This window comes from Ascaphus truei, chromosome 1 (assembly GCF_040206685.1).
Source record: "Ascaphus truei isolate aAscTru1 chromosome 1, aAscTru1.hap1, whole genome shotgun sequence".
In the NCBI taxonomy this organism is placed as follows: Eukaryota; Metazoa; Chordata; class Amphibia; order Anura; family Ascaphidae; genus Ascaphus; species Ascaphus truei.
Genome location: NC_134483.1, coordinates 19138705 through 19164507, shown reverse-complemented (window position 1 = coordinate 19164507; position 25803 = coordinate 19138705). Strand labels below are relative to the sequence as shown.

At 44.3% G+C, this 25803-nt stretch overlaps 1 protein-coding gene across 6 annotated transcripts in view; it reads right to left on the bottom strand.

Annotated features, from left to right (window-relative positions):
• Window positions 1–8041, bottom strand: part of LOC142484666 (aquaporin-7-like) — a 39483-nt gene extending 31442 nt beyond the window's left edge. Inside the window, exons 1-2 of one of the 6 annotated variants that reach the window (XM_075584068.1) lie at window positions 7963–8041; window positions 4952–5100 (exon numbers count right to left, since the gene is read on the bottom strand). In XM_075584068.1, coding sequence (XP_075440183.1) covers window positions 4952–5059 — 108 coding nt within the window. In that variant the 5' untranslated portion in view covers window positions 5060–5100; window positions 7963–8041. Of the gene's footprint in view, window positions 1–4951; window positions 5192–7945 lie in introns of those variants that run through there. The other 5 variants (XM_075584117.1, XM_075584059.1, XM_075584237.1 and 2 more) reach the window with 5 other exon arrangements.
• Between the last annotated feature and the right edge of the window lie 17762 nt (window positions 8042–25803).

Below are 25803 nucleotides of genomic sequence, written 5' to 3'. Positions count from 1 at the left end.
CTCGTTGTTGGAAGAATTCTGTATGACATACTGTAATCTGACTGTGAATGATTGCTTTATTAGAACACCACGTCCTGGTTCGAAAGGAGGGTTCTGGTCACTGCACCCATCTTTTGCTGGTATGTTTGATCATGGCAACTTCAAAAGGAGAAAGATCGGGATCTGCACATTGAATAATCGTATTTCCTGACTCAGTACCTCCAATGTTCCACCACCCACTTAAACGTACCATCTTCAGCCCGAATGCTTGCCTCAATACCAATACTACTACCCATACTGTAAAACCGACACTGAAACCCAGGTGAACCTACATCCTGACTACCTGCACGACCTGAGTACCTAATTATATGGCTTTGTCTAGCTACCAATCCATATCAGCAGGGATCAAACAACTCCGAATCGACTCGACCATCTACGCACAGTACACCCCTGTCATCAACATTGGGTCACCTCCACCCTGTTGGCAATGTTTATAATGAAGATAAATATAATGTACTGTACAGTAGTAACTGTAATTACCAATGTCACGCATACTGTACAGTGCTGTGCGTGCCATAGCCCGTTAATGCATTGATGCATGCGCACTATAGCGTGTGCATTAACGTATGCGCACTTTGGTGTGAATTCACGCATGCGTACTACTGTATCTGCATGCTTAAAGCATCATAGACTTTTTTTTTTCCCCAGAAAATAAAGCGTCAAATCAACAAGATTACCTCAAAACTGGAACAACCTACCAGAGACTCTCACGTCCACCACCAGTTTAAGTTCTTTCAAATCTAAGGCTGTCTCACATTTTAATCTGGTCTGTAACTGTTTCATTCGCCCATAATATATATTTTCTTTAACTGTGCATGCAATGTCTTGTATATAATGTTTACCCTGTTCACTTATCTAACTGTATTTGTAACCATGTATTATTTGTCTTAACTCTGTGCCCAGGACATACTTGAAAATGAGAGGTAACTCTCAATGTATTACTTCCTGGTAAAATATTTTATAAATAAATAAATGTCGATGGAAATCGAAAACCACTATATTTTAAACTTTCATTTTTTTTTACTATTCTAACAATGTGATATTTATATTTTTTTAACTTTTACGGTACTTTCTAAAGGATTGTATTTCATGCTTGTTTGGCACAGCATATGCTGTCTGTGATAGATAGATTTTTGTGATCACCTTTAATAAAATTTCCCACTGAAATGTTTCAAGCTTTGGCTACAAGGTTAGCTCGAATGAGCTGTCCCTGGCCAGCTGAGAAATTCCACTTCCTGGTTAATGACACGCAGAACTGTTGCATACCATAGAGACGCATGCGCATATTACACAAGGCCTGGATTGAGCATTAGAATGTTTTGAATAATAATGGAACACTGAACTTGTAAATAAAAATGTCAAAGCCAAATAAAAAAAAATTCTTCTTTAAATAAGAACAGAATAAATTGCGGGGCTTAGAGAAAACATAATGTGATGGATATATGTCATATTTACCAAAATGTAAAAAAAATTTAAATCTCAATTTTTTTATTTGTAAATGAAATTGCATTCTATATCTTTGCATGTCCAATTTAGGAAAACATCAGGTACCGGATAATTAGCAAAAAAAAATTAATTATAAATGATAATTGTTATAATTTTCTATTCAATATTAACATTACTACATTTCACGCTTGTGGGGTAAAGCACTTTCGGTATGCTTGCTGTAGATAAACAGAAATATTCCATACACATGGTCTCAGGCAGTGATCACTTTTATTAAAATATCACACAGTTCCACTCTCTCATGGAGTGAACTGCTTTTTTCCCCCTCCTGCCATTTGATAAACCAGACTCTTTGAGCCACACCTCCCCTCCCCTCCACCTCACGACTATAAACAGGTCCCTGGGGCCATAGAAATTTCCCACTGAAATGTTTCAAGCTTTGGCTGCAAGGTTAGATTGAATGAGCCGACTTGCGTTTCTGGCCAGTACTGCAGACAAGGCTAAATTTCAATTTCTGCACTCTTTCAGACTGCCGCTAAATTGCGTGAAAATTAAGAATTTCCGCAGCGTGAGGTAGAAGCAGATTAGGATGCCACATGGGACCTGCGTGGCACGTGGCTCAGAACCGGCAGTTGCATCTGTGCACCTGAACACTTTACACTGTTCCGGAAAAAATGGACCCCTTTAATTTTTCATCATATCACATATTTCTTGCTCAATTCTCATGAAAATGTGCACAATTGTAGGTCTGTTACTGTATTTAGATTATCATTTTATAAGAAGTACAATGTAGACAAACAACTGATGTTAACTAAATTGATGGTCAATGTTTTATGCCAACTAGTACCAAGTGCACTGCGGGAGGTACATGTTCATTAAACGAAAAATAGCCGTTTTTGCTTCGTAGCTCGTAAATGTGTTAAACTGTGGTAATCCAACCTGAAACACTAATATTACCATCAAGTTTGAATTCAAAGTATGTGTTAAAAATGTCCTCCTGCTGAAACACGCAGCCGAAGACGAGAACGCCGTGGTCTCATTGCATAATTGATCCAGCTGCTGCCACTCCTGAATGGTCCGAATGAGTTTTTTCAGTCTTCGCGGCTAGAGAGGGGCGAATTCGTCATAATCCGTTTCCTGGGTTTTCGCTGATGTTACCCCCAAAATTCGTTTTGTGGTGTAAAATAGCATTTGGGCTGTTTCAATCCTCATGGATTCATAAAAATCCGCCATTGGATACAACCCGTGGATGGTAGAATCCAATCCGTGGATTCAGCGTTCCGTGGGCGGATTCTAAGAATTCTGAATCAGCAGATTGTATTCTACAAATCAGCTACGGGGTGTGGAATTGGTAATAATAATAAAAAATCAGCAAAGCGCGAATCGCCCTTGATCTTCTTCACTAAACACCATTTTGTAACTATGCGCTTGATGAGGTCATCACGCCGTCACCAAGTCCCAAGAAAATGTATGAGATTATCAAATAATTCTTAAATGGAATAATCTACTATGACAAACCTATAATTGCTCACATTTTCATGAAAATGTAAGGATTTTTTGGCAATATATGATGAAAAATAAAAGAAGTCTCGTTTTTTCTGAACACAGTGTTTTTATAAATAGAAATCCTTTTATCCCTGTATGTCTTTCAATATCTTGGAAACTACGCAGATAAAAACCAAATTCAAATATGTCAATTTCTTTCATTATTAATGCTGATAAACACAGATATTTTATATAATGTAAAAACACGCGCAACAATTAAATAAATACCAATTTAACAAAAAAATCTTCAAAAACTGAAATGCACAGACTTAGGCACGATCTATAGTGCCGGGCGCGTGTTTCGCCGTGTGCGCGCGCGGATTTTTAGTTGGCTTACGTTAGTCAGCCTTTCTATACAAGGGCCGCGCGCACGGGAGGGAGAGGGGAGCCGACAGACAACGGCGAAGATAGGAAATTCATCTTTTCGCGGCGCTGTCTGCACTCAAATGTATGTACTGTATGTGTGTGTATCTATGTGTGTGTGTATGTATGTATATATGCATGTATGCGTGGATGTGTGTTTGAATGGATGTGTGTGTGTGCGTAAATAATTGCAGAAGTAAAAAAAAAATATTTATTAAAGTTTTTTTTTCTTTAAAAAAATCTTATCTAGGACTTCTTTTCACTCACACAACCCATGCACACACATATACTCACACATACATACACACACAATAAGAACGCTTGGCCACACGGCCGCATGCTGTATATTACAGCCCTTAGATTTAATATGGTTACTTTAAAAAGGCAGTCAAAGTGGCACTTAAAAAAAATAAATATTTTTTTTTGTTTTAATATATGCAGCCTTTGATTACCTTTATTGAAAACGTATTACATATGCTGCCGATCGATTCGTTCTCCTGTGATCGATCAAAAAAGCTTCCCAGGGTTCACTAAATGGCTGCCTTTCAGTTTCAATCAACCCTTCAGTCAGTGTAACTCAGCAGCTACAATGTACCCTTACATTACTAAGGTAGCCTTGTCTATCGTTACAGCTTGCAACTCAAACTGCTGGGAATATTGGCAACAGATTAACATAAACAGGAAAGTGTTACAAAGAACAGGACTTTGACAGCAGGACTAGAATTTGCCCATCTGAGACTCCCCATATTGGAGTTTTTTTGCATTTTAATTATATTTACACCAATCTAGAACTGGGATATCTGAAATTTTTGGTATTTATATTGGTTATATTTGTACCTATCAATTTTGAGGTATTAGCGTTTTCTTTTTCTCTTCAAACTGATACACATACAGTCACTGGAACACACACAGATACACTGATACACACACACAGTCACACTGATACACAAAGACATTAATACACACTCAGTGATACACATACTGTACAGATACACTAATACGCAGTCACTGATACACATACAGATACAATGATAAACATCTAGATACACTGATACAGTACACATACAGACACACTAATACACATATAGATACACAGTCACTGATACAAAAACAGATACACATATACACATACAGACACACTGATACACATATAGATACAAAAACAGATACACAGATACACATACAGAAACATTGATACACATACAGACACTGCTACACAGTCACTAATACAAAAACAGATACACTGACACACACAGGCACATTGATACACATATAATCACTTATACACATACAGACACTGATACACACAGTGTAAACACAGACACACTAACATACAGTGATAAACACACGCACAGTTATAGATGTACAAATGTACCCACACATGCTTACATACTGCTGAGATTTAAAGCCTGTGCTTTTTGGCTGAAACGACATCTCTACATGTGGATTTTAAAGGAGACTGCTGCTTAAATTGCAAAGTCGCTGACAGCAACCCACCACAACAACAATACACGCGATAATAACAAGAAGGGAATACATTAACCGTGCTCTGTCTTACCATCATCACAAAGGTCGCTAACAGCTCCGCCATGGCCTCTCGCACCCACCTATTGCGGACTGAAATCTCCGCGCGGATCTTCTTGAATATAGTGCTGTGTGTCTTCATGTTGGAAGAGGAGCTGTGTTTCCAGGAGGCGGCGGCAGTGGCTGCAGGGGGACAGTGTAATACTTTGATACTTACATGCAGCTGTGTTGCTGCCACGCTGGTTAAACACTAACACTCGTCACTTGAAGAAGAGCAAGTGCTGCTTAAAAAGTTACTGGGAGGAAATTATTAGTGCAATCAGTGTGGCGATCTTGCTGCAAACCTCCACCCTTCCCTCTGGATAGCTCCAAGGTTCATTGCTCATTGTATTTCCATAGATATGGAACTCAAAACAACTTGTGGCTTCATTGGAAAGACATTAAAAGGGCACATCATAGAGGTGACATGTCAGACACTGCGGTCCCTTCTCTGGCTGTGACAACAACGTTCTGGATCAATATACAGTATCTATAAATATACATATACTGTACAGTATCTATAAATACAGTATACAGTATCCATAAATATACATATACTGTATCTATAAATATACACATACAGTATCTATAAATATACACATACTATATCTATAAATATACATATACAGAGTCTATTAATATACATATCTATAAATATACATGTACAGTATCTATTAATATACATATACAGTATCTATAAATATACATATACAGTATCTAGAAGTATACAGTATCTATAAATATACATATACAGTATCTATTAATATACATATACAGAGTCTATTAATATACATATCTATAAATATACATGTACAGTATCTATTAATATACATATACAGTATCTATAAATATACATATACAGTATCTAGAAGTATACAGTATCTATAAATATACATATACAGTATCTATTAATATACATATACAGTATCTAGAAGTATACAGTATCTATAAATACACATATACAATATCTATTAATATAAATATACAGTATCTAGAAATATACATATACAGTATCTAGAAGTATACAGTATCTATAAATATACATATACAGTATCTATTAGTATACATTATCTATAAGTATACAGTATTTGTAAATATACAGTCTGTAAGTATACAGTATCTATAAATATACATATACAGTATCTATAAATATACACATACAGTATCTATAAATATACTGTATCTATAAATATACACATACAGTATCTATAAATATACATATACAGTATCTATAAATATACAGTATCTATTAATATACATATACAATATCTATAAATATACATATGCAATATCTATAAGAATACACTATCTGCAAGTACACAGTATCTAGAAGTATACAGAATCTGTAAATACACAGTATCTGTATGTATACAGTATCTATTAATATACAGTATCTATAGGTATACAGTATCTATAAATATACATATACAGTATCTAGAAGTATACAGTATCTATAAATATACATATACAGTATCTATTAATATACATATACAGAGTCTATTAATATACATATCTATAAATATACATGTACAGTATCTATTAAAATACATATACAGTATCTATAAATATACATATACAGTATCTAGAAGTATACAGTATCTATAAATATACATATACAGTATCTATTAATATACATATACAGTATCTAGAAGTATACAGTATCTATAAATACACATATACAATATCTATTAATATAAATATACAGTATCTAGAAATATACATATACAGTATCTAGAAGTATACAGTATCTATAAATATACATATACAGTATCTATTAGTATACATTATCTATAAGTATACAGTATTTGTAAATATACAGTCTGTAAGTATACAGTATCTATAAATATACATATACAGTATCTATAAATATACACATACAGTATCTATAAATATACTGTATCTATAAATATACACATACAGTATCTATAAATATACATATACAGTATCTATAAATATACAGTATCTATTAATATACATATACAATATCTATAAATATACATATGCAATATCTATAAGAATACACTATCTGCAAGTACACAGTATCTAGAAGTATACAGAATCTGTAAATACACAGTATCTGTATGTATACAGTATCTATTAATATACAGTATCTATAGGTATACAGTATCTATAAATATAAAGTATCTGTAAGTATACAGAATTTATAAATATACAGTACTAGCTGAGAGACCCGCATTGCCCGGGATGTGAATCCCTAATAATTGTTTGGGGGGGGGAGGGTAAGGGGGGAATCTTGGGTGGTTTGGGGGTGTAAATCGTGGGTGGGTGGAGGGGTGTGAATCGTGGGTGGGTGGGCAGATGTGAATCGTTGGTTGTGAATCTTGGGTGGATGGGGGGGTGTGAATCTTGGGTGGGGGGGGTGAATCTTGGGTGTGTGGGGCTGTGTGAATCTTTTGCAAATCTTGGGTGGGTGGTGTGAAACACACACACACACACACACACACACACACACACACACACACACACACACACACACACACACACACACACACACACACACACACACACACACACACACACACACACACACACACACACACACACACTCACACACACTCTCTCACACACACACTCTCTCACACACAGGGATTGAAAGCACAAATAGGCAGCCACGACCGCCGCCACCTCTCTCCCCCCCCCCCAGCGCCCATCTCCCACTACCCAGATGGTTTACCCATGGGAGGCAGGGGAGCACCGGGAGGCAAGGGAAATGCGGCAGGAGGGCTGTGTGGGACCAGGCAGCTGTGTTCTGGTTCTCACTACGATGGGGTTAACACATTTCCAACGGGACACCCATACTCTCTGCCTCACATTGACCCCCACTGTCAGAACCAAATCGGGATGAGAAGTCCTTTACTGAATGCCTGGGAAACAGCATGACCCCTGGACGGGGGGCCGGGTAGCACTGCGTGAGTGAGTGCGTGAGGGTGTGTCCGCGTCGGCGGGTCACTGTTGTTGTCACGCTCACCTCGTTCCCCCCCTCACCTCGTTTTCCACCTCACCTTTGTCGCCGGCCCGCGGGGTGAGGAGGAGAGTGGCCGGGTGGTTGTGCTTCGTAGTCCCCAGTGGCAGTTGGCTATGTGAGGTCATAGAACCACACAGGCCAATGAGAGGCGTGCGGGGGCGGGGCCAGCCACGGACCAATCTGATTGGCCCGAGGCTGAGTGACAGACCGACGGACCAATCAGATTGACCAGAAGTTCAGCAAATATACGTTTTCTGCAAACAAACAACATTTTCAATTTTATAGATATAGATTTATAAGTATTCAGTATCTGAACGTATACAATATCTATAAATATATAGTATCTATAAGTATACAGTATCTGTAAATATACAGTATCTGTCAATACAGTATCTATACATATACTGTACAGTATCTATAAATATACGTATCTATACAGATACAGTATCTAAGTATGCAGTAGGATGAGTATCTCGCCAATTAGAAATGTGAAATGTTGAACTCAATAGACAAGTGTCTTTTTTCAACCTAATCTACTATGTAACTATAACTATGTAACTATAACTATGTAACTATAACTATGTAACAATATTATACACAAGGAGGCACAAGAGATTATTTGCTGGTTTCCCTGCGGCAAACTGGGGGTGAACACCCAGTGCAAGAAAACAGCAGCATATTTATCACAGAAAGGGAAGCCCACTGATAGGAATTGTAGCTTGTTTCTTTCGCAATTGGTTTGCACGGGCGACATTAATAAAAACCGCTCACAGGGGGTTCAAGGGCCGCAGACCTCCCGTGTAATAGTGACGAGAGAACAGTCCATTTGGGGTAATTTATGTATTCACCTGTACCTATTGATGTATAAGGCTGGGGCCATGGGGCCTTCGCCCACGCGGAGGCGCCCGGAGGCCGTGAGGTAAGCGGGTGCTTTCCATGACCAAAGACAGAGGTCATTACACTCTGCTCATATTACTCGACCTCTCTGCAGCATTTGACACCGTGGACCACCCTCTTCTCCTTCATATTCTCCATACTCTTGGTATTTGGAACAAAGCTCTATCCTGGATCTCATCCTACCTCTCCCATCGTACTTTCAGTGTCTCTTCTGCTAACACCTCCTCCTCCTCTATTGATCTCTCTGTGGGGGTACCCCAGGGCTCTGTCCTGGGACCTCTTCTCTTTTCTCTGTACACACTCTCTCTAGGTGACCTAATAACATCTTTTGGGTTTAAATATCACCACTATGCTGATGACACACAAATATACTTTTCAACACCCGACCTTACACCTGCTGTACAAAACCAAAGTTTCTGAATGTCTCTCTGCTATATCATCATGGATGGCCCTCCGCCGCCTTAAACTCAACATGGCTAAAACAGAGCTCCTGATACTTCCTCCCAAACCTGGCCCTACTACCTCCTTCCACATTACTGTTGGAACTACGATCATTCACCAGTAGCCCAAGCACGCTGCCTAGGGGTCACATTCGACTCCTCTCTCACATTCACCCCACACATTCAAAACGTATCTAAAACTTGTCGCTTTTTCCTTCGCAATATAACTAAGATACGCCCTTTCCTCTGTTGCTCGACTGCTAAAACTCTGACTCAGGCCCTCATTCTCTCCCGTCTTGATTACTGTAACCTCCTGCTGTCTGGCCTTCCTGCCTCTCACCTTTCTCCCCTACAATCTATCCTAAATGCTGCTGCCAGAATCACTCTACTCTTTCCTAGATCTGTCTCAGCATCTCCCCTCATGAAATCCCTCTCCTGGCTTCCGATCAAATCCCGCATCTCACACTCCATTCTTCTCCTCACTTTTAAAGCTTTACACTCTTCTGCCCCTCCTTACATCTCAGCCCTAATTTCTCGCTATGCACCATCCCGACTCTTGCGTTCTGCTCAAGGATGTCTTCTTTCTAACCCCTTTGTATCTAAAGCCCTCTCCCGTCTTAAACCTTTTCACTGACTGGCCCACACCTCTGGAATGCCCTTCCCCTCAGTACCCGACTAGCACACTCTCTATCCACCTTTAAGACCCATCTTAAGACACATTTGCTTAAAGAAGCATATGAATAGCACTGTGGCTATTCTGAACACATGATACATAAAGCTTGGACCCCTGCAGACGCACTTACCAGAACTCCCTCCTACTGTCTCTGTACGGCCTCCCTACCTACCAATTAGACTGTAAGCTCCTCGGGGCAGGGACTCCTCTTCCTTCATGTTACTTTAATGTCTAAAGCACTTATTCCCATGATCTGTTATTTATATTATCTGTTATTTATTGGATTACCACGTGTATTACTACTGTGAAGCGCTATGTACATTAATGGCGCTATATAAATAAAGACATACAATACAATACAATGGTGGATGTGCGATAGGTGGCGCGGGGGCGTGCCTGGGGCGTCACGGAGCTGGTTCACCCTCATTGGGCGAACCGCTCAGGTGACCAGCCCGTCGCGCCAAGAAATCAGTTTGAACTGATTTCTTGTGCAGCCGCTCCCGCTTCCGCACACACGCGCCCGCACGCCACATGAACGCATGGCCTGCGGTACCATGGACCCAGCCTAAGATGCATTCATTTTTAAAAGGCATTAATTGCCACATTAACCTCATTTAACCCTTTTGCTGCCGGAGTGGTTAATATTATAAATACATTCAAAAAATAGATACAACGCTATTTGTATAATTTTCCTACTTGTCTGCTGAAAAGTTTGATACAATTTGTTTTTCACTGTACTGTACCTGTTCCTTTTATTTTTCTTTCCGTCTTGTTTTTCAATAAGTCGCGCCTGGGACAGAACTCATTTCTATAAGCTGGATACGCAGTTTAGTTAACTTGGTTAATGCTTGGAGTTACTAAGGATGCCCAAAAGTAAATCCCTGCAGAAGTATTAATGTGCAGAATGCTCCACTTCCTTATACAAACCGTTGCAGACAAAAAGCATTTCACAGACCAAAGGGTTAAAAGTTGAGATATTAAGGAGAATTCTCAAAAATCCTCTTACACGGCAAGAGAGAGTGTGTGAAAGGATTCGGCTGCCTGGGCCGGATATATATGGGACTAAACCTTGACGTGTCTGTAATAGATATGGGAAGGAAGGAAAAGTCTGGCGCATTAACTCGAAAAAAGGCTATTATGTGTTATACAGGCATACCCCGGTTTAAGGACACTCGCGAGTAAGGACATATCACCCAATACGCAAATGGTTGCTCACGCATACACCTGTCATCACGTCCTGAACAGCAATACCGGCTTCCTACCTGAATCGAAGCTGTGCGCAAGCGGGGAGACTACTGTATAGAGCCTGTTACAAATGCGTTATTTACATCAGTTATGCACGTGTATGACGATTGCAGTACAGTACATGCATCGAAAAGTGGGGAAAAGGTAGTGCTTCACTTTAAGTACATTTTCGCTTTACATACATGCTCCGATCCCATTGTGTATGTTAATGCGGGGTATGCCTGTAATTACTGAGCCAAGTGATATACCGAGGTACCTAATGACAAAGCATATGAATCATGAGTATAAAGTGAAAAATACGCATTTGGTATAACAATACAAGATATACAATATATAACATAAAACACACGTGTGTAACCTGAACATTGATTAAGCTCAATGAAAATATAAACCACAAAACTCTCAAATATCCTATACTGGTTGGAAATCCAATTCTTCTCTGTTGGAGGATAGGACTGGAAATGGTACATAAAGCGTATTCTCTCCAATTAGTATGAAAAAAAGTTCCAATGTTCTAGGTAAGCTTTTTTAGCAAAGTTGATTTTTTGTAGATAAGCACTTTATTCTAAAAGTAGAACTGAACAGTCATAAAAGGAAGGAGGATTAAACCCCTGTGTGTTTCCAGTGGTATGATTAACCTGTCATGATGTTGTGTTTGCTCTGTGGAGTTCTATTGCCTTAGATCTTATGTGAGCAGGTAAATCAGGAAACCCTTTAAAAAAAAAAAAGCAATGCTTATAATATATATCACCCTCCAGGTGATTCATGCACAACATAACGAAAGGTTAACCATACCACTGGAAACATAGAGGATCTTAATCCTCCTTCCTTTTCTGACTGTTTTGCAGTTTTATCTTGCGTCTCTGTTTGACAAGATCTTTGCTACTATTATCTCTGTGAGTCAACATTTTAGCTTTTATTTGTTTAAAAAAAAAAATTGATAAGGTTGAAGTGGCATAAAATATTCAGCCTAACAATTTGTCACATGCAGGAAACTGTAAGGATCCGCACGCAGGGCCTTTATCTGTAACGGATTGGGGGACTCGCAGTTCCCAGCGTGTCCCCGTCACCCCAGCTTCCACAGTGCCTAGTTCCTCCGCTCCCCTACGTCTCCAAACTGTACTTTCCTCTGTCAGCCGTTCCACCACGGCTCGATCCTCACTTCCAGGCTCACACTCTGCGCACGCACGTGGTCCCCTCACCAAGCACGCACGTTCACGATCGCGGGTACCCTTTGTCACCTCTGTCCGTTCCCTACCTGGTTCCTCTGTTCCTCCTTCCCCTCTGTCTTCTCTCCTGTACGCCTCCTCCGCTGGTCTTCCCCCACGCTCTGGTGCACGCGCGATACGCGCCCATAGCAGGGTTACAGAAGGCGCGTGCACCCGCTCTAGTTACTTACCGTCCCCATGCTCTGGCTCCGCCCCCCGTCGGTTGCAGGCTATAACTCTTGATTACCTCCCTGTTTCCTCCCCTGCTCTCACTGACCTATCCCTGCAAGTACCCACTCAAACCTATGTTCATCCCTGCATCCCTATTGGCCCTCCTTTCCATATAACCCCACTCTGTCCTCTCACTCCTTGCTCTGCATAGCTTTCCTGTAGCTACTGTGTGTGCAGTGTCTATGCCTAGCTCCCTTGTCTGTTTCAGCACTGGTTCCTGTCCCTCCCCTGTTTGGATTCCTTTGGCTTGAACTTGAACTCTGCTTTGGACTTGACTGCGCTGCTCTCTCCTGCCCTCGAACCCTGGCTTTCGGACATCACTACGCTGCTCTCTCCAACCCCTGAACTCTGGCACTTGGACATTACCCTCCGACCTCTGGCACCCCGGACTCAGCAAGTATTACATTAACCCTTACTCACCAGGCCCGCGAATGCTACTTCCAAACTCCGGGCACGCCCTCACTGCTGTGGGTACATGTTATACCCTTACTCACCTCAGTACTGGGGACTGGCCAGGTCTGCGGGCATACAGGCGTTACATTATGCAGATACCAACAAATGCAGACCCCCCTGAGGTGGGTCAAGGTGTCTCCATGGAACATTGGCAATTGCTAAGCGACCAACTTTCTAATGTCACACAGAGACTTTCTAATTTGTCCCTCCGGGAAGCTCTTGTGGCACCATCTACCCCGGGCCCCGATGTCCCCGTCCCACTTCCCTACTGGTCTTACTAAGGTGGCCTACATTTATGCCCTACTCACTGGCGACGCTCTCGCTTGGGCTTCTCCCCTCTGGGAACACAGACCAGATATAACCCAAGATTACTCCAAATTCCGGCATGAGTTCCAACAGGTTTTTGACACACCAGCGCGTAGGGAGACTGCCGCTTTTTCCTTGTTTCATCTCTCTCAGACTCATAGGTCAGCTGCAAGATACGCGGTGGAGTTCCGCACCATCGCTGCAGAAACCCAGTGGAACGATGAAGCGCTCGCTGCGGCATACTGGCACGGTTTGTCCGAATCTCTCAAAGATGACCTTGCAGCTCACGCCCGGCCTTCATCCCTCGAGGAACTCATTGTCCTCAGTATCCGGATGGATCAGCGTACTCAGGAACGACGCCACGAGCGTCACCGTTCTCGTTCTCTCTCGGCCTTGCCTGTTTCTCCTAGGTCTCCTCCATTGGCCCTTCCTGCGTTGGATGCCCCGGAACCGGTGCAAATCGGTAGTCAACAGCCTTGGGGCGCTGAGAAAGTGCGACGCCTTGAAGGGGTTTCCGCTTCTACTGCGGTTCCCCAGAACACCAACTTTGTCACTGCTGCTTGAAACCGGGAAACGGGAATGCCCAGTAAAGGTAGAGGGGCTTCTACTGGGTACTATTTCTCCTTGCCCCTCTCTCCATAAGGAACTACCGAAGAAAATATTCCTCCCCATAACTCTCGTGGATCTGGATCTTCAAGTAGAGGTTGAAGCCTTCATCAATTCCGGGTCTGGTGACAACTTTCTTGGTCACACCTTCGCTTGCAGCAAACAAATACCGTTAGTCAAGAAAAAGTCACCCATCGGCCTGGAGGCTATTGACGGTCGACCGCTCCAACCAGCCTTCATCATTTGGGAGTCTATTCCACTTACCCTGACCACCGCGGATGGTCATACCGAGGTAATGGTCTTCGATGTTTTCCACTCCCCCACTGTCCAGGTTATCCTGGGATTGCCATGGCTTCAGCTCTACAACCCACGTATTGATTGGACCAATATATTGCCGATCCAATGGACTGATACCGCTTAGAAGACGGTCTCTCCTTCTGTTGCCGTGCTCGCTGGCCTCGACACCACCTCATCGCCCCGCTCTGCTTTGCCGAAGGTATACCATGAATACTTAGATGTCTTCAATAAAATCCAGGCTGAGGTGTTACCCCCTCATCGCTCTTATGACTGTCCCATTGATTTGATTCCTGGAACCATACTCCCCAAGTCCAAGTCTTATCCCTTATCTGTGCCCGAGATGGAAGCGATGACGTCATACATCCAGGAAAATCTTAAGAAGGGGTTCATCCGAAATTCCACCTCCCCCGCCGTGAAAAAGAAGGATGGCTCCTTAAGACCCTGTATCGGCTTTCGTGGGCTTAACAAGATTACGGTAAAAAAACGTTACCCCCTTCCTTTGATTTCAGAACTCTTCGACCGTTTACAAGGTGCCTCTATTTTCTCCAAACTCGATTTAAGAGGAGCCTACAATCGTATTCGTATAAGGGACGGGGACGAATGGAAAACCGCGTTTAATAAGCGTTCGGGACATTATGAGTATTTAGTGATGCCGTTCGGCCTATGCAATGCCCCTGCTGTTTTCCAAGAGTTCATGAACGATATCTTCCGGGACATTTTGGGAACATTCGTCATCGTATATATGGACGACATCATCATTTTCTCGAAAAGCTTGGAGGAGCACATTCGCCATACCAAACTGGTACTCTCTCGGCTTCGTGCTAATCGCTTGTACGCGAAAATGGAGAAATGTCTGTTCCATCAATCTTCCACAGCCTTCTTAGGCTATATAATCTCTGACAAAGGCTTCACCATGGACCCTGAGAAATTGAAGTCTGTACTCGACTGACCGTTGCCAACCTCCCTCAAAGCCGTGCAGCGCTTCCTTGGCTTTGCTAATTACTACCGGAAATTCATCTGTAATTTCTCCACTATTGCTCTGCCTATCACTGCCTTGACCAAGAAAGTTGCTGATCCGACTGTTTGGTCCCCCGAGGCCATTGAAGTGCCTTCGACTTCCTCAAGAGAGCCTTTGTGTCTGCCCCCATCCTTCGGCATCCAGATACTTCCCTTCCTTTTACTCTAGAAGTAGACGCCTCAGATGTGGGAGCCGGCGCAGTGCTTTCTCAGAGATCTTTCCCACAGGAAAACCTCTATCCTTGTGGATTCTTTTCTAGGAAGTTCTCTTCGGCCGAGAGAAATTATGATGTCGGGAATCGTGAGCTTCTGGCCATCAAGTTGGCTCTCCAAGAATGGAGACATCTCCTCGAGGGAACCAAGGAGCCAGTAGCCATCCTCACCGACCACAAAAACGTATTGTACATTGAGGGAGCTCGTCGGTTGGGATCTCATCAAGCTCGTTGGGCTTTGTTCTTTTCGCGGTTCATTTACACAATTTCTTATATTCCTGGCACCAAGAATATCAAAGTCGACGCCCTGTCTCGTCAGTTCTCCACGGAGAACGAATCTAATGAATCTTCGGAGACGATTCTTCCCGCTAAGTGTATTATTTCTGCCAACAACTTTGATGTCTTGGATGAAATCAATAAAGCCCAGGCTCATATTCCTAGGAGATTTAAGGTGCCAGAAGGACGGTTGTATGCTGCCCCGCGTTTTCACCACAAAATACTTCTGTGGGGACATTCCTCTAGATCTGCTGGTCAACCAGGCTTCAAGAGGACGGTAGATCTTATCAAACGGACATTTTGGTGGCCTAAGATGAACAGGGACATTTTTGACTTCACCAGAGCTTGTCCAGTCTGTGCCCAGAGCAAATCCGCCCGACACAAACCTTCTGGTCTCCTCTTGCCTTCTGAAACAACGTTGGAAACACATCTCCATGGACTTTATTGTGGAACTTCCCAATTCTAAAGGGATGAATACGATCCTTGTCGTAGTAGACAGGTTTTCCAAGCATACACACTTTATTCCCCTCAAGAGTCTCCCCAATTCAGCCACCTTGGCCAATGTTTTTTCTAAGGAAATTTTCAGATTACACGGTGTTCCTATTTCGATTGTTTCGGACAGAGGTTCTCAATTCATTTCTACGTTTTGGCGAGCTTTTTCTCAAAGACTAGGCATTTCCCTTCTATTTTCCTCGGGTTATCACCCACAAATCCAGGGGCAGACGGAGAGAATGAATCAGATGCTGGAACAGTATCTCAGATGCTTCGTGTCTGAATTGCAGGACAATTGGGTGGACCTGTTAACCTGGGCTGAGTTTGCCATTAACTCATTAAGAAACGAATCCACGCAACAGTCGCCTTTTTTCATTAACTATGGATTTCATCCCAGCAGTCTTCCCCTCTCCTCCCTCCCCTCTGGTGTTCCCGCAGCGGATTCTCACATTTCCAGTCTTCAAAATTCTTGGAAAAAGATCTTAAAGGCTTTGCAAGGTTCCGTTTAAAGACAGAAAACGCAAGCTGATCGGCGATGTCAAGTGGGTCCATTATTAAAACCTGGAGACAGAGTTTGGCTATCGCCCAAGAATATCAAGCTCAAGACTCCTTCCCAAAAACTGGCCCGAGATTCTTCGGTCCTTTCAAGGTCCTTGAAAGGATCAACCCGGTCGCATACCGACTTGCACTTCCCCCTACTATGAAAATCCCTTCGGTTTTCCACGTGTCGCTCCTTAAACCCCTGATCCAAAATGCCCATTTTCAAGATCGCCCTCAGAGACCTAACCCAGTCATCATACAAGGACAACAAGAATTCGATGTCCAGTCCATACTCGATTCTCGTAGGTCCAGGGGCAGACTTCAGTTTCTTGTACACTGGAAAGAATATGGCCCGGAGGAACGTTCCTGGATACCATCCCATCATATCCATGCCCCAGCACTCCTCAGACAGTTCCGTTGGAAGTTCCCTCATAGACCTTGGGAGGATCGTCCGGAGTCCGATCCTCAAGGTGGGATACTGTAAGGATCGGGGGACTCGCAGTTCCCAGTGTTCCCGTCACCCCAGCTTCCACAGTGCCTAGTTCCTCCGCTCCCCTACATCCCCAAACTCTACCTTCCTCCCTCAGCCATTCCTCCACGGCTCAATCCTCACGTCCAGGCTCACACTCTGCGCACGCTCGGTCCCCTCAGGCTGGATCGCAGGTTCCCTATCATGGCTCACGCACTCCTCGGCGTGCCTCTGTCACCCCTGTCCGTTCCCTACCTGGTTTCTCCGTTCCTCCTTCCCCTCTGTCTTCTCTCCCGTGCGCCTCCTCCGCTGGTCTTCCCCCACGCTATGGTGCTCGCGCGGTGCGAGCGCATAGCAGGGTTACAGAGGGCGCGTGCACCCGCTCTAGTTACTTACCGCCCCCATGCTCTGGCTCCGCCCCCCGTCGGTTGCAGGCTATAACTCTTGATTACCTCCCTGTTTCCTCCCCTGCTCTCACTGACCTATCCCTGCAAGTACCCACTCAAACCTATGCTCCTCCCTGCATCACTATTGGCCCTCCTTCCCATATAACCCCACTCTGTCCTCTCACTCCTTTCTCTGCATAGCTTTCCTGTAGCTCCGGTGTGTATAGTGTATATGCCTAGCTCCCTTGTCTGTTTCAGCCCTGGTTCCTGTCCCTGTCCCTGTTTGGATTCCTTTGGCTTGAACTTGAACTCTGCTTTGGACTTGACTACGCTGCTCTCTCCTGCCCTTGAATCCTGGCTTTCGGACATCACTACACTGCTCTCTCCAACCCCTGAACTCAGGCACTTGGACATTACCCTCCGACCTCTGGCACCCCGTACTCAGCAAGTATTACGTTAACCCTTACTCACCAGGCCCGGCAATGCTACTACCACACTCCGGGCACGCCCTCACTGCTGTGGGTGCGTGTTATACCCTTACCCACCTCAGTACTGGGGACTGGCCAGGTCTGCGGGCATACAGGCGTTACAGTATCATTCTATACAGGCCATGGCTAGACACCTATACTGACCACATCACCAGACTTTCCACAGTCTATAAAAAGGCCCCTGTCCTGTACTCCGTTGCTTCACAGCAAGCTTGCTACCCTGGAGGCAGGTTCTCTTTTCCAATGCTGCTTGACAGCTCCCACACTTGCTGCTGACTCTTGCAAAATCCTGGCTTGACTCTGGCTTGCTCTGAAATCTAACCATTGGCTTGATCAACTGCTCTTCTGTTTACCACCTGTCCTGACCTTGGATCGTCTCACTACTCCATGTGCCTGCTCCTTCCCGAACTCTCTGCCTACATCGCACAGTGGATCCAATCTCCTGGGTCCAGCTACCAGTGAGCATCCCTATTGATCCATTATTACAGACTCTCCCCGTGGATTCTCATTCGAACACTGACAAAAGACTTTAATTCCGAATCTAAGAAAGCTTTCAATCGCAGAGCTTCTAGCAAGACAGCAGAACATGCTCTACTGGAACTTCAACAAGGCTCTAATCATTTGTTGACATATATTCAAGTTAAAAACTTTAATGGCTGAGACGGATTGGACTAAAATCGTGGATTAGTGGACGATACATCCGGTCTTATAACTTACTAATTAAAAACTGCCTTCTGAACACAGTTCGGACACTTTGAATATTGGGTTATGCCTTTTCTTCTTTGCAAAGCACCTGCCACCTTATAGCATTTCAGAAACAATATATTTCGGGATATTTTAGATCAGTTCATTGTAGTATATGTTGATGACATTCTCATCTTCTCTAGTGACACACAGCTACATAAGCCACTTACAGTACAACATTTTCAATTGTACGCCAAGCTTGAAAAATGCTTGTTTGATCATCCACAAATCAAATTTCTGGGGTATGTGATCTCGGCCTCTGGAATAGCTAGGGATGAACGGAAATTCCAGTCCATACAGGAGTGGCCATCCCCCACAGATGTGAAATCTCTGCAGAGATTTATAGGATTGCTAACTGTTTTTGCCTCTTTATTCAGGACTTTTCGCTTGTACTGCACCGACACACTTTATTCGAGCAAATACCCAGTATGTACCTGGCAGATACCTGGAATGCGCCGCTCCTCACCTCTGACAAGCCCCGTTGCGTTTGCCTTCCCAGCCTGGGTTCATGCCTGGTTGACGGGCGGCTGATCTGTTAAATGATAATGATTAGGATTTAATAGGCTGCAATGCTTCGCGTGTCTGCCAGATGGCATAAATTCATGAATTGTAATGCAGTATATATATATATACTGTGCAGTATTGCAGCCAGCGGGAATAAAATGCTTCAATCCCTGCCTGGAAAATACCTCAATGCACTCGGGCAGAAAACAGTCACAAACCTCAATACACCCGGGTATACCCGAATTCGTGGGACTAGCCGAGCTCGAATAAAGTGTGTCGCCAGTGTAGTACTTCCACTAACGAACATCCTCAGGAAATGTTTATTTTTCTTGGGAACTCAAGTCGAAATGGATTTTCTAGAATTAAATAGAAGATTCTCCACTGCTCCCATATTGATGCACCCTAGTCCTCAGGAACCATGTATTGTGGAAGCAGATGCCTTGGATTCAGCCCTTGGTTCATTTTTTTCTCAAAAATCTCCTTTGGATTCCTTCGTCCATCCCGTCGCCTTTCTGTCACGAAGTTGTCCAATGCTGAAAAGAACGATATAATTATGGAGAAAAAACTGTTGACAGTCCGAGCAGTATTCCTTGAATGGAGACATCTTTTGGAGGGGCAGAACATGAGGTGGAAGTATAGATTGGTCACAAAAATGTAACACATTTGCAGACTGCCCACTATACCAATCAACAGCTGGCCTGCTAGGCCTTATACTTTTCTAATTTCCGATTCAATGAAACTTACAAATCAGGAAAGAACAAAAAGAAAAGAAAAAGCAGATGCTCTTTCACGTAAAGTTCCACCTACCATTACCGATATCTTCCAAATTGGTTCTACATCCGGCACATGTCCTGGCTGCAGTTCAAATATAAAACACATTCCTTCCCCATGTGAGACAGGTTAGTGAAAAGGACAGCTTTTCTAAAAGAGTTCAATATAGCCGACCCCATGATTTCAGGGGTTCGGAGTAATCTGTGGTTTATAAAGTGATTTTTTATCCCCACCCAACGCATTAGGCCTGCAAGTCCTTCAATGGTACAACGACCTACCAACTGTTGTCACAAAGGGGTCACAAAGACTGTCGAATTTCTCCGAAGACGTTTGTGATGACCACAGCTTCCGCAGGATGCTGCTTTATTAACTCGTTCATGTGAAACGTGTGCGTGCACGAAACAAAGGTGGCTATGACCAGGAAGATTACTACAACCGATTGACCGTCCTAATTAACCCTGGACCTGTATCTCTATGGACTTTATTGTAGAATTACCCCCTCTGAGGTTGCTACGGTAATTGGAACAATCATTGATTCCTTGTCCAAACTTGGTCACTTCGTGACACTTCCTCGTTTGCCCACAGCTGAAGGGCTGGCCAACGTTTTCATCAAAGAAATATATCATTTATCATTTATTGGCCTCCCTAGTAAGATAATTACGGACAATTAATTTCCTTTTTTTGGCCTGAGATGTCTCGATTACTGCATATTCAAAAAGCACCAGTCTGGTTATCACCCACAGTCTAACGGACAAACTGAATGTTTGAACCAAACCTTCGAACAGTATCTTTGGTGTTTTACTAAAACACACCAGTCAGGCAGGACTACTCTTCTAGCAACTGCAGAATTCTCTTCTAACAAATGCAGACATGCATCTACCAACTGTAGTCCTTTCTTTGACACCTTCACATACCACTCGAAGATGCTTCTATCTGAACAGGAATGGTCACCAGTCCCGGTCCTCTCCTCTCTTGTATCTACAGTATGCTATTAAAAATTTACCAAAGTTGGGGCTGTCGTCAGAGAGGAACGATGGTGCACATCTGGTGGGACTGCCCGTTGATAGCTGGCCTTTGGACAGAGATCGCTGTTCTAATAAATAGTTTTTTAATATAACATTAAAATTCAGTTCATGGACAGCTTTGGTAAATGAGCCCCCATTAAATACACCATATTATGAGTGTAAACTCATTTAGCTTATTCCTTCAGCAACCAGGTGCGCTATAGCTGCCTCCTAGAAGGGTCCTACACCAAATTTAGCCACAATAATCAACATAGTCTGGCTAACACTTCGCTACGAAAAAATTACAGCATATTTAACAGACTCTACAAATGGAAATAGTGTGCGCTGTCCTCAGCTTCCCCTCTCTTCACTGCCTATGTGATTCTCCCTGCAGCCCCCAATCTCCCGTGATCAGCTGGGCAATATCCACATGTAATTAAAACCAAAAAGGGGCGCATGAGAGAAAGCACAGAGACAACATGATACAATCAAACACAATTTATATGTACACTAATGACCATGTACAACACGCTTAAAATTAAGACCGGATCACATAATCCGAATGACCACACAACACTACCAGAGGTCAAGTCTCAATAATCCCTTTGCACTCGTTATTATGCAATAGATCTTATAGAACGGAGGATAGGGGCTTAAGTGATGGATATCAGCCAAACCAATTCTCCAAACGGTGCCCTCGTGGGTGGGTGTGTGCGCAGCTTCCGGAGTTCGTCGTTGCGAACCCTACCTTTTTTTTATTTAACAGACTCTATGCACAAATTCAGAAATATTTGGGGACCTTGGTTAGACAGAATGGCAGAACCAGGGTTTGTAGGACAGGATCTGGAACTGTAGACTATGTTGGTTTGTGGCTGGCAGCCCCGGGAAGGTTATCAGTTTCTGTTTGTTGTAATGAGTGTAGCAGCTCTGATTATGCTTTGTGATATCGATATAGAAGAACTGATTAAAATAATGTTGTATTGAATAATAATATTGATAGATAAACAAATACCGAACCAAATAAATTATAACCATATAACTGTTGTGCCATGTCCCTGTTCTCACATCCTTCCTACCCCCTCACTTCTCTCCCCTTTTTTTTGTATCCCTCTATCCTCCCTCATTCCACCCTCCCCAATGTTATATTGCGTCAAGCATAGACCAGATACAAGAAGTTTGTGGATCGTCGTCGGACGTCCGCTCCTGTGTATCAATTTTCTGATCATGTGTTGCTGTCCACCTGGGACTTACCTTTGAAAGACACCCCAAAGAAGTTTGCTCCTACTTTATAGGGCCATTCTCTGCCATTCAGAAGATTAATATTTAAAACCAGAGACATAACATAAAACACAGACAAAGCTCAGTGCACATCCAGAAAAACTTATATACGGTGCAGTGCTCAGCACTAATTAGTCCCTGAAGAAGAAACGTTCCGTTTCGAAACGCGTAGGACAAGCTTGTACTAGTGCTCCAGCCCCTTACTGGCACCCTACTGCGCGATTTTGACTGTTGCCGAGCGGCGCCGAATCCCTGCGGTGACGTCACGATCCAGGAAGTGATTCACACGGAGGAGAGTGTTGGCGCTGTGCTCAGGGGAGCAAGATCAAGCAGAGGTTGTGCACACATTTCAATAGGACCCTGCACCATCGAGGACAGCAGTATCACCCCTGCAAAGACTTACATCCTGGTCTCCGGAGGCGTTGGGTAAAATATCCCGAAACTGCTTGATATTAATTTATTTGATGTACGCACATTACTCACCATTTATTACTCATGTCAATAATATTTTGTAATGCACTATGAGCGTTGTGCGCTGTGTCTCTTTTTTGTATCCGTGTGATGAATCCGTCTGATCATCCAACCAAACTCCTTGTACGTGCGGACCGCTAGGGTGGTCCCACTCTGGAATCGTCTCTGTGGACCCCAACAGCCGCTGTGTCCCTATCTATCTAAATGGTACTAACGTGACAGGAACCCTAACCTAGGGCCTGTCCCTGTAGTACAGCAACCTGTAGGGGCTTGGGGAACTCCTATGGCCGTTAGGGGGTAATGACCTGTCCCACTCCTAACTACCCAAGTCCCTTCAGCCTCACTACTTTCTAACTAGTCCCAGCGCCTACAGCAGCAAGCTGTAGCTCACTGGAGGCTGCAGCCAACGTGCTGCTCAACAAGGTGCCTGCCTGTCAGACCTCACAGCACTGCCCGCTGTGACTCTGACAAGGCAGCACTCCAAACTAGGGGCCGCGTCCCTCTCTAGGACCTCCCTAAGCAATTACCCACTAAGCTAGTGGGGAGTTGGGCCTACCTGGGGTGTGGGTACCTATATGGGGCAGGAGCTGCACTCGCTCCCCGCACCCTTCCTTCCCTACAGCTCCCTGACTCCAACTCTCTGACTCCAACTCCTTCCTTTCCCAGCTCCCACTAATATAAGTGGCAGGGTCCCTAACCTGAGGGCTGCCCCTGGCAACACTCACATTACTGGGGGAGCTGAGCTATCTCTGGCCCTGGGGGTACTGGCCTAGTACAGGGAGTCCCCGACTCCTGTACCCTACCTCCTTCCCTGGGCTGCTCCGGTCTCTGACTGACTAGTGTGCTCTTTTGCCCGCGAAATGTATCCACTTGCTCTCCTGGCAGTCCTGCAGCCCTATTGGCTCCTATGAGGCACCTGGTGCCTCCCTCGCTAAGTACTATGGGAATTGTAGTCCCGGGGCACTTACAATAACATTGGGGCCGCGTACACGCCCTCCCTCTGCCTATACTAACCCCTAATGGCCGCCACAACCTCTCACTAGCTATCCCTACTCTCGCGCGACTCTCCTGCGCCTTCCCTGCCCTCACGCAACTGTTCCCTGCCTCTCGCAGCCTCCCTGCGCATGCGCTAGCTATCGGGGCCGCCTGGGACCTTCTGCGCATGCGCGAACCGGCGCAACATGGCGGCGCCCTTACAACCCGGCTCCGAGAGCGCCGGGAGCCTTGTAAAGCGCGTGCGGCCTTGGCAACCGGCCGTACGCGTCCCCGGCAACCCCCGAGCCGGGACCTGACTGCCCTCTCCCCTGCCATCGCCGAACAGAGCCGCCATGGGACGCGGCGGCCCCCGCGATCGGCAATCAGGTGAGGGGGGTGCTGGAGTGCTGGGGAGACCTGGCTACACTTATATATATGTTGTAGGTATTTTGGGGGTTTAATATGAGCTTGTAGGTGTTCTGTATGATTCAGAAGATTAACCCTGTGGTCTATCATCTTCAGTTACTGACTACCTTGGGGATACACCCTGTATTTCGTGTATTCTTGTTGAAAGCTGCCATTGCAAACAGCTTTCCTACTAGAGTATGGAGACCCCCAAACCTCTGTTCAAATCCGAGGACAAACTGAGTTCAAGATCCAGGCGATCGGCGAGATTTAAAGAGTTGTCAGACATCTGTTCTACGTGGTAGATTGGAGGAGCTATGGTCTAGAAGAGCAGTCCTGGGAACCGGCCACGCAAGTACATGCCCTGCGGCTAGTTAAGCAGTCCCATGCCCGATACCCACAGAAATCAACCCGTGCATCTCACTGTAGAGGGGGGGGGAGGGGGTTGAGTAATGTTTTGTTACGTTGCAGCTTCTTCTCGGCCTGTGGCACACACGGGCTTTGCCATTTTGATTTCCCTGGAAGGAGCACAAACATACACTGCTAACTACACCTGCAAATACAGTATCTCAGGAACCATGGGGGGTGGGGCGGAGGGGGGATGTTCTCTGAGCTGGATGTAAAGCAGATCAGCTCATGCGGTTAGCCGCATAAATCCGTATTAGATGTTTGTAGGACAATACACATTTTTTTTAAAATAAATAAATGTCACATGACCTTCAGGAAAGAACTGTTACATACAGTACGCCTATAACATATACGATCTCTTACTGTGCATGGAATGTCTTGTATATAATGTAGAACCCTGATCACTTAATGTAACTATGTATTTGTAACCAAGTCTCTGTCATCGTAACTCTGTGCCCAGGACATACTTGAAAACGAGAGGTAACTCATTAGGCTACGGCCCCACTGCCTGCGCTGCACGTGCGCCTGCCAGACTGGCGGCGTGTGCAGCCGAGTTCCCTGGTCTGCAGTGAATTGCAGGGGGAAAGAAAGGGGGGCGTGATGGGGGAGGCACAGGGGCACGGCCATGACGTCACCCGGCAGGTTTGCCCTCATTGGCTGAACCACCGGGGGGCGTGGCCTAGCCCTCCATCGCTACTATTTATCACAATTTTCCCGTCTGCAGGAAAAACGTACCGCGTGGCGCAGGCAACGCCACTCGCAGCGGGCCTGGCCCCATTGAGGGGCGGCTTTTGTCCCCGCAGCGCTCGCCGTAGTTCACGCTGCAGTAGCCAGCAGGGACCTAGCCTTATAAACCATTTTATAAATAAAAAGAGATGGTAAAATAAGAGAGCAGCAGTAACTGAAGCGTGATGTATCAGGGAGCAGTGAGTAACATTTTATTAGTTACAATGCACCACTTCTCTCTTATTTTTGATTTATTTTCAACAGGCTGTCCCCTTTCTGTTATCAGGGCACATGTACTGTAGGAACCTTTCTAAAATGCAGTCCCAAATATTTCACAGA